At 37.1% G+C, this 13,269-nt stretch overlaps 1 protein-coding gene across 4 annotated transcripts in view; it reads right to left on the bottom strand.

Moving 5' to 3' along the window:
- strbp (spermatid perinuclear RNA binding protein) overlaps positions 1–13,269 on the bottom strand; it is a 104,167-nt gene that overhangs the window by 17,503 nt on the left and 73,395 nt on the right. For all 4 annotated transcript variants that reach the window (XM_081354591.1, XM_081354593.1, XM_081354592.1 and 1 more), the window contains exons 6-10: positions 11,909–12,053; positions 6,153–6,244; positions 5,640–5,735; positions 4,334–4,445; positions 3,068–3,165 (exon numbers count right to left, since the gene is read on the bottom strand). In XM_081354591.1, the coding sequence (XP_081210717.1) occupies positions 3,068–3,165; positions 4,334–4,445; positions 5,640–5,735; positions 6,153–6,244; positions 11,909–12,053 (543 nt within the window). The remainder of the gene's footprint in view (positions 1–3,067; positions 3,166–4,333; positions 4,446–5,639; positions 5,736–6,152; positions 6,245–11,908; positions 12,054–13,269) is intronic.

The raw sequence follows: 13,269 nt of genomic DNA, 5'->3' as shown, positions 1-13,269 counted from the left end.
AGCAGAATACTATGTTCAGAAAGTAAATTACACATTCTATGGAGCCCATAGAGGGACATGGTGATGGAAAAATATATATATCTTAGTCCTTCTAGAATTGTATTTTCTCGCAATAATCTAGTTGTGTAATTATATTGTATATAATTTGTGGTCATCAGCAATAGCTATCAATATGCAGGGTATTGAAATCGCTTTTGAATGAGCGCTTGCTTTTTACTTTCGTGATCACGCGTACTCTGTATATAGGGTGCAGCGATACTGACCGCACATTATACAAGACAAGATACTTGTCAATAACACTCAGGATTTGTTGCGCATCAAATCCTCCACCATTGTCCTGTCAGTCATTCTCCTTACCCTCTTCACGTGATCAGTGAAATCTGATGGACTGTAATTTAACTACTGCAGCAAGCCTAACCATGTCCCTTTAGGGGCTCCGTAGAATGCGTTACTCATTTTCCGTGCCTTTCCTAATTCTGATTTAGGCTTCGGGGTGCATCTCTAGTATCAAGGTTATCAAAGAGCAAACCTAAATTATCTGCTCTAGAAAAAATGGTCTAAAAACATACCCTGAACACACACACACACTTGTTGCTTATTCTTTTAATAATAAAGCAATAACTCTGCTTGAGCCCAGATAGCGCCTGTAGATGTGGAACATCGGGCACTGAATCACCGTGTTCAGAGGAATTATGGGGCAGACTGCCTCACAAATAATTCATGCTACAACTAACTCGCATTAACTCATCTCAACAGATATTGACAAAGCTGTTTACTTTAGTTATAGCCCATTAGGAGGCTCCATAACTTTGGTTCCAAAAGTATCTCTAGAAAGATTTGAAAGCCCATTTTGAGAAACACCTTTAATTACAGTAATCAGAGCATCTGTACGAATATCATCACAGAACAGTTTACAAATTGAAGTGGTATTTTTAGTATTGTCCCAAAGAGGCAAGGGAGGCACAGCCTAAACAATATTTTGAGGTGAAAATGGGAGAAGGGTGATTTAATGTTAATAAAATTCCTAGTTATTCATTTCATGTCTCAGAATGTGCATTTCTTGCTTGTAAATTCACCACAGTATAAAACACCATAAAATATCACTGAAGTCGAAGCACTGCTGCTCTTCCCCGAGCGCTCAGAATCTGCCGATGTAATTACAATCTTTCGGAAACTGTGCTGAGGCGAGTCTGAGGGGACAGAGAACTGGAGGGGGAGGCACATCCATAGCCGGAGTCTTTTGCCTCCGTTGCCAATCACAGAGAGTAGCCAATTATGGATAGTACAAGACATATTGAATATCTGATCGCCAACATATTGACCGAGTTACCATTCGAAAAGCAGCTACAAATTAAGAAATAAAGGAAGACTCCACACCTAAGTTGGATATAGGGCTGAACGTGCTCTTTTAACACAGACAGATAAACCCCATAAAACTAGACCAGTTCCGTTATAAATCAACAAAGCCGTCCACACTGCTAGTGGCCGATGTGCCTTCACTTCTATTTTTGACTTTTTTAAAGGTTCACACTTAAATGCTTCAAATTAGTTTTGTAGATAAATTAAAACTGTAACTACATATGAATTTCCTTGCAGTTTTTCAATATTTTTATTGTTTATTCAATTATAATAGTTATTAATAATTGTTATATACACTAGCATTAAGTAGTTTGGTTTCAGTAAGATTTTGTAATGTTTCACCATCATTACTCCAGTCTTCAGTGTCACATGATCCTTCAGAAAACATACTAATATGCTTATTTGATACGCTAAATTGGATACATAGTTATTTACCCACTTTCCCAAGCTTAGCATTGAGATTAAAGATGACTAGACTGTAGTTAGTAAACATTCAGAAAGTTTCACAAAGTACATGTTGTTCCTAATGTAAAGTTTTAAGTGACATTTAAGGTTAATGAGCAATAATGGCATTTTAATGAGGCAAAATTTACATTGTCCTTCCTTTAAATTCAGTGATTAAACACGCAGCTTATCTTTAACTCATGAACTCGTCATCACAGAGTAAATTATAGCTATGAGCACCATCTTTTAGTCTCATGTGACCACAGAAACTCTCTCTTGAATGCAGTATTTCTGCAGGTAGGCGTTACTATGGCATATTACCGCAATGCATCTCATTTATGACTACGGCTAACTGCAGTAAAAACATATCCTCATTTACACCCGCAATATTCCCATAAAGCATCACATTCACAAAAGTAGATGATGAATAAAACAAATGTATTGAATAATTTTTTTCCCCAAAACATAATACGCTTAAAAAACATTGCTGTTTTCCTTTTTTAACAAGGAAATACTACAATATGATAAAAATGTTAAGCAATATAAAAAAAATTCAGTGGTGTGTGTGTGCTGAACCTCTTCGATCTGCTGCAAAACAATTAGACACATTGTGATTCTGATCTCGACTGCATGAGTGTTCAAAGGAAAAGCAATACAGAAATCTACTCAGAGATGCAGCTCACACACACACACACACACACACACAGTCCCCAGGGCAGGAGTGAGATTCACAGGCAGACTTTGTATCATTTTCCCACGCTCATTAGAGAGCCAATCATCAAGGTGCTCAATCGGGATGTGTGTGTGTGTGTGTGTGTGCGTGCGTGCCTGCGTTAGGGCTGGGTGATACAGAATATTCACAATATATTTGAGAAGATTTTGCTGATGATATAAAATCAAATGATTTTAATTCTGAAGAGCGTTTTGTTAGACTAGTTCCAAGATCCATGATTGCGGCAGTGTTATGACAGGTTTTAACACTACCTCTGAGATAAACTTCAACAGCAAAAATGGGGTTAGAGGCTCATGGATTCAATTCTATGAATCAGTTGAAACTGATTTAAGGAGACATGACTCACTGCCAACTGTAATATCATGTGCATATAAGCCGGAATCACTGATAAGACCAGTGTGTGTGTGTGTGTGTGTGTGTGTGTGTGTGAGAGAGAGAGAGAGACACATGGCAGTAATCTAGATAGCACAGATGAGATAAGCACCTCTCTGTCATTCACTGACACCTGCATCTCACACACACGGGCAGTACCTGTGCATTAAACGTGACGGCCTCTGCTTCCTCGTCCATCATGGCCGACAGTGTGTTTGTGGGCTCCTTCTCACAGGGATCATGCAGGCCTGGCCCACCTGAGAGGAAACAGAAGAGGATCATTATTCACACGGGAAATATAATAACAAAATACATGATTTATATAACTGACACAGTTAAGCGTTGTGGAAGCTACTGGAAACTGTAGTGTTTCATTATTTAGTTACTCCCCATCACTGCAGGTCAGGAGTTAATTAAACCTTTAAGCGAACCCTTATCGTTTAAATTATGCCCTAAAGGTACAATACAGATATATATTTTTTTATGTTCAAATAAGATTATATATCACTGTGGGACGGGCTCATTTCCTATGCAAGCCAATCAAACGTTAATGTCTGCATCTCGTTATTAATGAATAAGTGAGAAAAGAGTATAAGAGTAGAGAGGGATGGACTAGTTGTGTCAAGAGTAGATATATGAGGCTCCATTATTCCTCTGGGCCTCAGACAGGAACTAGAGCTTTGCAAATGAAACCCAGATCTGACAGTGACACCGCTGCAGTCATCACACCGTACAGGACATGCCCATACTATCGCGCATATTCAGGCTTATTCATAGTCTATTATGATGAGGGATCCATTGATACACAATTTTGTTTTTACTCTTTTCAATATTTTCATTTAAAACAGCATTCATATTAAAACTCTGACATCACCGTCTAACAAGCTTTAGGTTTACATTTGAAAAATCAGGAATCAAATTATTATAATGTATAATATAAAATGATTATAATATACAGTTTAGGACAATGTTTTATTTTAAAATGGTTAAAACTAAATGTCCTACAGCACTGGTAAACAAGCTTTTTACATGTAGCTGATACATTATACATAAAAATATATATACTTTTATTCAGAAAATATGCATTTAATTGACCAAAAGCGACAGTAAATCTCTCTCAAATAAATGCTGTTCTTTTGAATGCTGAAAAAACTGAAATTTGCATCAAACCATCATATTAGAATGAATTCTGAAGGAGCATGTGACATGTGATCCACATATAGATTTAATTATGCCAAAAAATACAACTTTAAACATTACAAAACCATAAAAGTCCCCCTATTCGTTACTCCTAAAAATGAAATTGTCTGAAGCACAATTGTTTTCCCCCCGTTTTTTATTTATTTTTTTACTTATAATGGATTTTCCAAAATTAGTTTTTTTTTGTTGCTCATTTTTATGGCTTCTCTGTGGAAGTGTTCATACCTGGAAGCAGTATGCCAGAGGCGAGACACTCCATGACCCGGCGCAGAGCCTCTCCAGCTCCCAGAGGTCTGTTACACGTGGCGATGGCCTTTTCACATATTAACTCCAAAGGCTGAGGACAAAAGAGCTAATCACTTTTCAAAGACTGATTTATTACACAAAGAGCTATCAAGTCATCAAAATGTGCCCATGGGCCACTGGGATGAGAGATTAAATCTGTGGTTATTGTAAAAACCAGTCAGTTTAATCACTCAATGTACAAGTTATTTATAATTATAAAGTGGACGGATCCAGTCCTGGATGTTGATTGGCTACTGAAGTGTTTAGACATGCTAAAATACACAAAATAGCTTTACCATGACAGGAATAAATTACAGTTTAAATATATTCAAATAAGAAACGGTTATTTGAAATTGTAATAATATAATCACAATTTTACAGTTATTACTGTATTTTTTAACAGTATGCACGCACTGTATACATATATATACCATTTTTAGGCACTAGATATGCAAAAATTACACTTCATATCCATAAGTTATTTTCAAAATATGGAAGCTCTCAAGTTACATTTGTGTTTTTGTCACGTTTCTGAAATTTTTTTTTGAAAAATTTGAAAAAATATATAAAAATACAGTAGTGCAAAATTTGCTCAGTTGCTCAATTTTTATTTTGGATGACAAAGTACTGTGTAATTTTTATATGCAATAAGAACTTGTACGACAAATGAAGTACTTTCAAAGTCTTCACCACATTAACAGTTTAAAAATGATGTTGAACTGTAATGGCAGCTTGAGGTATTTTTAAACAAGATATTAATATTATATATTTAATCTCTGATGCAAGAATGCATTTTAAGTTGCTTTCTTAAATTTTTAAATACAATCAACAGATGTTGGATGTTTAAGTCATTTCAACTTTAAACATATTAAACTGACTTAAAAATTAGTTGAATCTTGTATAACATAAAATTGAAAATTGTTTAACTTAGTTGAGTTAAAGCAATGTAGAAACATATGTTGTCACAGCTTATTGATCATTCTTTTTTTTTTTTTTTTTTTACAGTGTACAGATTAGAGTTGTGGGATTAAAAATAAATGTATACGGGAATATTTGTCACTAATCCATATTGCTGCACGCCGTGCCTCCATTACACACTTGAGCCCCATTTTCAACAATTCAACGTCAATTAATCCTTACTTACCAAATTCTATACACTGAATTCTCATTGGCAGATTACACACCTAAAGTTTTACCGTACCATCACTCTAGTGTTTGCAGTGATAAAGTCAATCTGACTACTCACCCATCCTTTCAGAGGTTCCCACGCCGGGACTCTATTGCACATGTCTCTCAGTATTCGTAAGACGATCACGCACGACTTTAGGCCGTTAACTCTAGCCTGAGGAAACCAGAGGGAATCGGCCAATGAGCTGAGAGCAACAATCAAACTCAACCTTTAACCCCTGAATCTCTAGATCTTGACTATGTGTGTGTGAGTGTGCAGGTGTGTTCAGCTCTGGTCCGTGTTGTGCGGGTGATGGAAGAGGGGGCGGGGCTTATGTCGGTGGGGTGGGAGAAGGGAAGATACGGTGCAGGAAAGCACTAGACAAATCCTTTATGATGACAAGCAGGTTATGGACAAACAAAAACAGGCAAAAGAAAACTAAAAGTGTAACAATTGCTTTTGTAGCCTTACGATAAGTAAATGTTCGTGATGAGGTGTTGAGCGTTTGGAGAGCAGGAGGAAATTGAGGAAAATGGCATGTAGTTTTGGGTCATAAGGCTACAATAACAATGAGAAGAAGTGAGCGCCAACCTGGAACCATTTGGCATGTCGCAGAGAGGCCAACGCCACCAGGCACCTCTGTCTATCCAACAGGTCCGCCGGCTCGCTCGACTCAACGCTCTCTATCGGTGAGAAGAACGGGACAGGAAATCAAATCACACACGCGTAGACACGCACGCACACACACACGCACACACACACACACACGTGATGAGGGAGGGGCTGTTAAGGCACAGCAGGAGGGAGAAAGGAGGAAGCCAATCGGCTCAGCTGGTCCAGTGCATCCAAAAGAGATGAAACCTCAGTGCATCTCCTTGGCTGGCTGGAAACTGGAGGAAGGATTCGCAAAACGTGTTAGCATGTGCCAAGTGTTATGAAATACTAAACCCAGCCTAAAACACGCCAAATGAGGCTGTTCAATTGGCGTTACACACTATCCTAACCAGGCACGCCGTAATACAATTTTAATTTTAATTAATGTGTGAATGTTTTGTGCTAATGAGCTGCAAAAGTCACAAGCAAAAATACATTTTGAGTCACTTTACTAAATATATTTTTGTTTTGTTTTATGCTGAGTAGCTCCGCCCACAGAGCACTCAGATTGGGCCAAAATCCCAGTACCCACAGATGCATTGGTATTTCTTCAACTTTCGGCACTTTTATGCCAATAAAGTGTTGATTTTTTTTTTTTTTTTTTGAAAACCAACAGATTTAAACTTTTTGTTATATAAAGGTCACAATAAAACTCTTGGAAAATTCATTTGATTCATATTTTACAGTGTGTAATTTCCAGTCAAAATTACTCAAAAAGTGTGAAGATATTATCTTATACATCCAATTAAACATAAAATGCTAGAGTATAAGACTTTTTTAAATTATTTTGTTAAAAAATTCTGCATGTGAAAATTATTAATTTGAGATGTGGTGTAAGTTACATGTGCTGGTTCATAAATGAGTACAGTGAAAAAAGACAACATTCTCCTCTGACATTTATATTACCATTCAAAAGTTTGGGGTTGGTGAGATTAAGTCTCTCATGCTCACCAAGGTTGCAATCATCTGATTAAAAATACAATAAAAACAGTAATATTGGGAAATATTATTACAGTTTAAAATAACTATTCTCTATTTGAATATTTTAAAATGTAATTTATTCCTGTGGCGCAAAGCTGAAATTTCAGCAGTCTTCATTTTTTTCAGGATCTGACCAATAGAAAGCTCAAAAGAACAGCATTTATTTGAAATATATAATTTTTTGGTAGATTATAAATGTCTTTACATTCAATCAAACTTTTGAACAGTCGTATACAGTGTTGGACATTGTTAAAAGACTAACTAAACTAATGTGAGTGTGAAAAGCATGTTTTCGTTTCTAAAAGTCTATATCTGAAGAAATCTGCACACTGAATAAAACATCAAATACTTTCTGATTGGCTGCATCTCAAAATATTTTTCTAATTTCCTGCGTCGTGCCTGGTTAGGAGTAAATGTCAACAGCATCAGCACACGCTAACACCCTCAGCGAATCCGTGCCAGTTTGTGCTTGGATTGACACTGGAGTAATGAAGACATGCAGTGGGTATTGTTATAGACCAGTCACAACAAGAGAAGAGATCGCTCGCACACAACACACACTAACATTTTGAGTTGTCAGACCATTTTTCTTCATCTCTCCCACCCAAACAATACGTAAGGTTCATTCTTCAACGTTTGCTAATCTTTTCTTATATTGGCTCAGTAGGTGAGCATCTACGTACCAGTGAGACCATCACATTGTGTTCCTCTGCAGATAAACAAATAGATAAAAAAGAAAAAAGACAATGCTGCCGCTGTGTAAATGCAGGAAAAGGCGTTCAGGTGTACGGGGGTTATTTAGAGATTATATGATGATAACTGAACCATTACTCTTTCATAATACTCTCTGGATTTTAATCAGAGCAGCCCAGCTGAGGATGGTTTAAAGAGGAAGATCTGTCAGAGTGATGGAAAGGTTTAGCCCGCCCTCTAATCAATGACTCACACATACCGCAAAAATCAACATCAATCCATCATTGATCACCCCACAAACTTCCACACATTCAAAATGAGACAAATGCTTCAGTGCATTATTAATCTGATCATACACAAACACGGGTGGAAAAACATACAGAGGGGTCCAAAAGTCTGAGGCATCTAGTAAACGGCCTCTATTTTATGTTTTTGAGGTTTAATAGATTTTTTTTTATAAAAGTTACATTTATCAGCAAAACAAAAAGCTGAATTGAAAAAGTAATGAATCACATATTTACAATATAGACATTTGGACTCCTATATTAAATTAAATATATCATTTTTAAATAATAATGAAAAAATTAAATAAAAAACAAGGTTAATGACGCCATTCAGCTAAATAGGACCATTTGTTTTTTTAAATTGTGACATTGTTATGACCTCAAGGGTGATTCTTTTTGATTTATTACAGTAAAAAAAAATAACTTTAATACAATGATTCTGTATTTAAATCAACAAATAAAGGGGAAAATTTTAAGGGGCACTTTGTAATATTGACAGCTAGTGGTTGAACAGTGTACTGCAAATTCAAAATATTGTATAGATTTTTCCCCACCCCCTCCTCCTCAGCCTCGGATTGCCAGATTAAGGACACGCAAAAGAAGCAACGAGCCTTACAGTGTAAATTAATCAGCTAATGTATACGTTTGCAATGTTTTCAATGTTTTCAATACCAAGGCTATTTAGGTCGGGTAGAATTCGCAATCTGTGACCCAGTTCCTTTGCTGGCTTCCATCGCATTGTTTTCTGCCAACTGGCAACCCAGGGAGTCTAAATACTATTGTGTAAATTGGCAGTGGGCGGGATAAAACAGATATTCCAACATGGAACGCACACTTCGAAGTAGAATAACTGGCTGTAGCATTGCTTTTCAGAGAAACAAGTATGTAAACTTAATATGTTTGCAGAGATGTAGGAAACATGCTATGACATTTTTATGGTTTAATACAGTCCGTAAATGTCATGAAATAACATCACAAAATGTAAAATATCTTAATGGTCCTAAAAACACCTAGTCTACGAGTGTGAGTATCATGTGCTGTATATGCAAGTGTGCATTGTCTGTGCGCGAGCTGATGAGAACTGCACATTCGGGCCGGTCCTGAGATTGAGCAGTTTCTCAACGGGACAGGGCCCTTGACCTGGTCATGAAAATACGAGGTGCTCTTGTGGTGATCTACAACCCATCGCTCCATCTCTCTGTCCCTCCCTCCCTCCTGACATCTGTCATCCCACACTCCAGGGACAGTGTCCACATCTGACACATCTGTTAGATGGATGAGGTGTGTGCTGGCACAGGTATTGATTCTTCAATCCGGATACATTCTTTCATTTTCCTCCCCTTGCTTCTAACAATCCACATCAAAGAGGATGGTGGTGTGAGCAAACCAATGAGAGTGTGTGTGTCAGAGAGAGCGAGATTAAGGCACGCTGGCCTTGATGCAGCACAAATGCTATTTTGTGTGGCACTGCTTTCGAAAATGCATTAAAAAAAAGCAATTAGCAGGTGACCAAAATAGTATTTTTTCCCAATGCTGATAGCAATGAATAGAGAGCAGGGTAGTCGATATAAGGCTGAAAATGTAAAACATTTTTTTAAACAATATTTACTTTGGAGAATTGAGCATTATTCATTAACAGTGCCAATTTTTATCTGTTATTTGGCAGTGTTGATCATCTCAAAATGGCCCAGTATTGGCCAGTATCACTAAACACAAGTATAAGTTGCATTTTCTGTGCTGCCACTAGGGGTGCTATAAGATCAGATAGTAGTCAGTTTTTTTACTTTTATCTTATTGTGTTTATCTTTTCTTTTTTTTTTATCCCATTGTGTTTTTTATTGTTGTGGTGTATAGCACTTTGGAAACCTTGTGCTTGTTTAAATTGTGCTATATAAATAAAGTGGATTGGATTGGATTTTTAACAATCTGAAGCAAAAGTTCTTGCCGAGTAAATTGATTCAAGTTGGTTAAATGGTTAACATATCTATAGATAGCTAACTGAATAACTAAAGGTGCAGTCACAAGAGGTCCATTGTCTTTTGTCAATAGTTTGCCGATATATGAAATCACAGCTCACACAGAAGTCACTTTCAAACCAAGCAACTTTCTGTTGGTCAGCATGGTGAGTTCAGTTCACTATGTAAAAATCTGCTTGGGAAAAATCTTTCACCCTCATGCAAAACTCTAGATGACGTGGATCCCTATTGAAATGTCTGGATTAATTCACGCAAACACTGGCAAATGTGACTGGAGACTTTTCTTGCATTTTCTATGCTGATTTTATTTCAACACAGTGTTCAACACAGTTACCAAGTATACTTCATTACTTAGAAATCAAATTATCAAATTCAGCAGAAATCTGTGGTGGTACTTATGGAAATCCATGAAGGTCGTAACAATAACACATCTAGGTAACTCTATCACCCTCTTAGGTATTGAGGTTTGCTACTGCCACTGCAACCGAAGAGCACTCAAGCATGTACAACAGGGCTGCAACCTTTTCGTTGGCAAAGCATTTGCATATTTGCATAGAGCGACAGAATGTGTATGACAGTGTGTATGTGTGTGAGTGTGTGAGTGTGTGTGTGTGTGTGTGAAAGAGGCAAGGAGCCAGTGTATGAGGGAGAGAGCGAGAGAAAGAAACAGCCTGTTTCGCACGACTGCAGCTCTAATTGTTATAGCCTAAACGCCATCCTCTAAAGATACAACCGCTTCGGCTGTCAAAGCGGTCAGTCACGGGTCACGGCACCAGAAACTCCAATAACAGACTTCCATCTTGACTTAACTCGTGTTCTGAGCTCAAATGCCTCTGCATCAGGAATTACTGACCCTAAGCCCAAATTAGACTTGACATAACGCATTCATATTAATGTCAAGACTTAAAGAGAGATAAAAAGTGTGGATTAAAGACAGGACGAAAGTGAGTTAAAGGGATAGTTCACCTAAAAAAAAAAAAAATCCTGTCATCATTTACTCACCTCATGCTGTTCCAAACTAACATGACTTACTTTCCTCTATGGACACAAAATAAATTATTTTGTCCATACAATGAAAGTCAGTGGGGTCCAGTGTAATTTTGGACCCCATTGACTTTCATTATTTGGACTTCAACAGTTATTCTTTTGTGTTTTGCTAAAGTAAGAAAGTCATACAGGTTTGAAATGACATGAAGAGAATTTTAATTTATCAGAGAATTATCAGATGAAAGGCAGGAAAACAACACGACCACTACCCGAATTGTACCCAAAGTGCACTGGGCTGCTCTTACTGTCCAGGTTGAGTATGTAATATGGATGAAATAATGGATAAACAGTCCCACCCTGAATTGTTCTTGACTGAATATTCGGCTTCACTTAATAGTGTCCCATTACAGAAGTGTTTCATGTTGTCTCTTATGTCTGTGTCTACTCTCTTACTCTCCTCCCGCTGTTGTTCAGCACCCCCCGTGAGCGGCCCCGCGGGTCAAGAGTCTGACAGCGCGCAGACCACTCAACCTACTGCTGAATCAGCTCTATGTGTGTGTGTTGACTATAAGATGAGTCCAGTGGTGTGTGTGCTTTATGTGCACGGCCCTAAGAGAGTTCTGGACGCAGAGTAAGGAAGAGACTAAAGCTCGTTCTTCTAATGGACCATCGCTTAAAATGCACACACAAACATTCATCCATCCCGCCCTCCCCTTCACCTCCTGTTTAGAAAAGAAAAAAGAAAGGAAGAAGGTCACATGCAGGCTCAAACCTTGCTCCTCCGTCTCAAGGTCGTCTTTCATCTGCGGGGAGGTGAGCATCACCTTCAGTGTGAGTTTGGGTTCTGTCGTGGTGCAGACCAAGATGGCGGCCTCGGGAATACAGTGCTGTATCTCATACTTCTCTTCTGTCAATTTCTGTAGGGGTCAGAGTTTTAATTCCAAAGGGTCAAAAACATGCAAAAATAACCCAGAATGAATGATCATATCTATGGCTTTATAATAGTGTTGTGAACTATTTAAACAGATCATTTCATAGAAAATTTTAATTTCTTGCTCTTTTATTTGGAAATTATTTGATGTTTAATATAGACAAGGGGTGTCTCTATGTACTGGTATTGACAATAACCATGATAGTAACAAAATGAAAAGTTGATTTCATGTTACAAACTACACGTATCATTATATAGTAACTTCTAATCACAATTATATTGTTAGAGAATTATTTTGGCCACCATAATCATGTAGCAAAAATGTGTTAATATGACAGTCCAAATGTCGACAAAGTAACTTTTATTTTTCTTCCCGAACATATATCACTTACCGACACCAAGCTGCAAAACTGCCCACATTAAAATGTGAAATGTTTAGACAAAATCTAAATAAATAAATAAAAAGTATAATTTCACACGTCAGGCTTTTATGGCTCATATATTATGATATAGGAGAATATTGAGCTCATACTTGATGAGGAAAAATATTTCCAGAGGCCCAAACTGAGCAAAAATATGCAAATTGGTGCAGTTGCTGATATTTATATGGCCAAAAGGTAAGATGAAATTCTGATTGCTTGTAATATAAATCAGTGGGGTTGTATGTAAATTCAGTGAGAGTATAACAGATTATATATGTTAAAAAAAGTATCTAAATATCACTTGTAACTCTATATCTCCCAATAATATGTCTAGTAAGATGATATTTAAATGCCTAGTTTTATGGTCAAAGCTCTGATGTATAATATTTGATACTCACAAATGTGATTATAGATAATCAAGTAAAAGTTGTTTCAGTCCAGTAAATGTTCATCTTGAAATATAAATAACAATATAAAAGTTATTCCTATGTTTACTTTATCATTAAAGATTTCAGATCAAAAAGACATGTGTACCACCACCTGAAGGGGGACGTCTTTACAATTTACTTTACTTGTTAAAAAAGGATGAACTATCAGACGACAGAAGGCTTGTAGTTCATTGTGTACTACAGTCTTTTCAGCAAAGTTTTGCCCAAGGCTTTATAAGGTTAAAAGTGCAGAACACACCTACTGAAAACAAACTGGACAAGAATCTAATGTTTAAGGCTTTTTGTTATCACATGACCACAAGTTGGTCACACCATCACAATGCATTTACAA

The sequence above is a fragment of the Scardinius erythrophthalmus genome (genome assembly GCF_964197995.2).
Source record: "Scardinius erythrophthalmus genome assembly, chromosome: 23".
Lineage (NCBI taxonomy): Eukaryota > Metazoa > Chordata > Actinopteri > Cypriniformes > Leuciscidae > Scardinius > Scardinius erythrophthalmus.
Note: the sequence above shows the minus strand (reverse complement) of the source record. Positions and strands in the feature narration are given on the sequence as shown.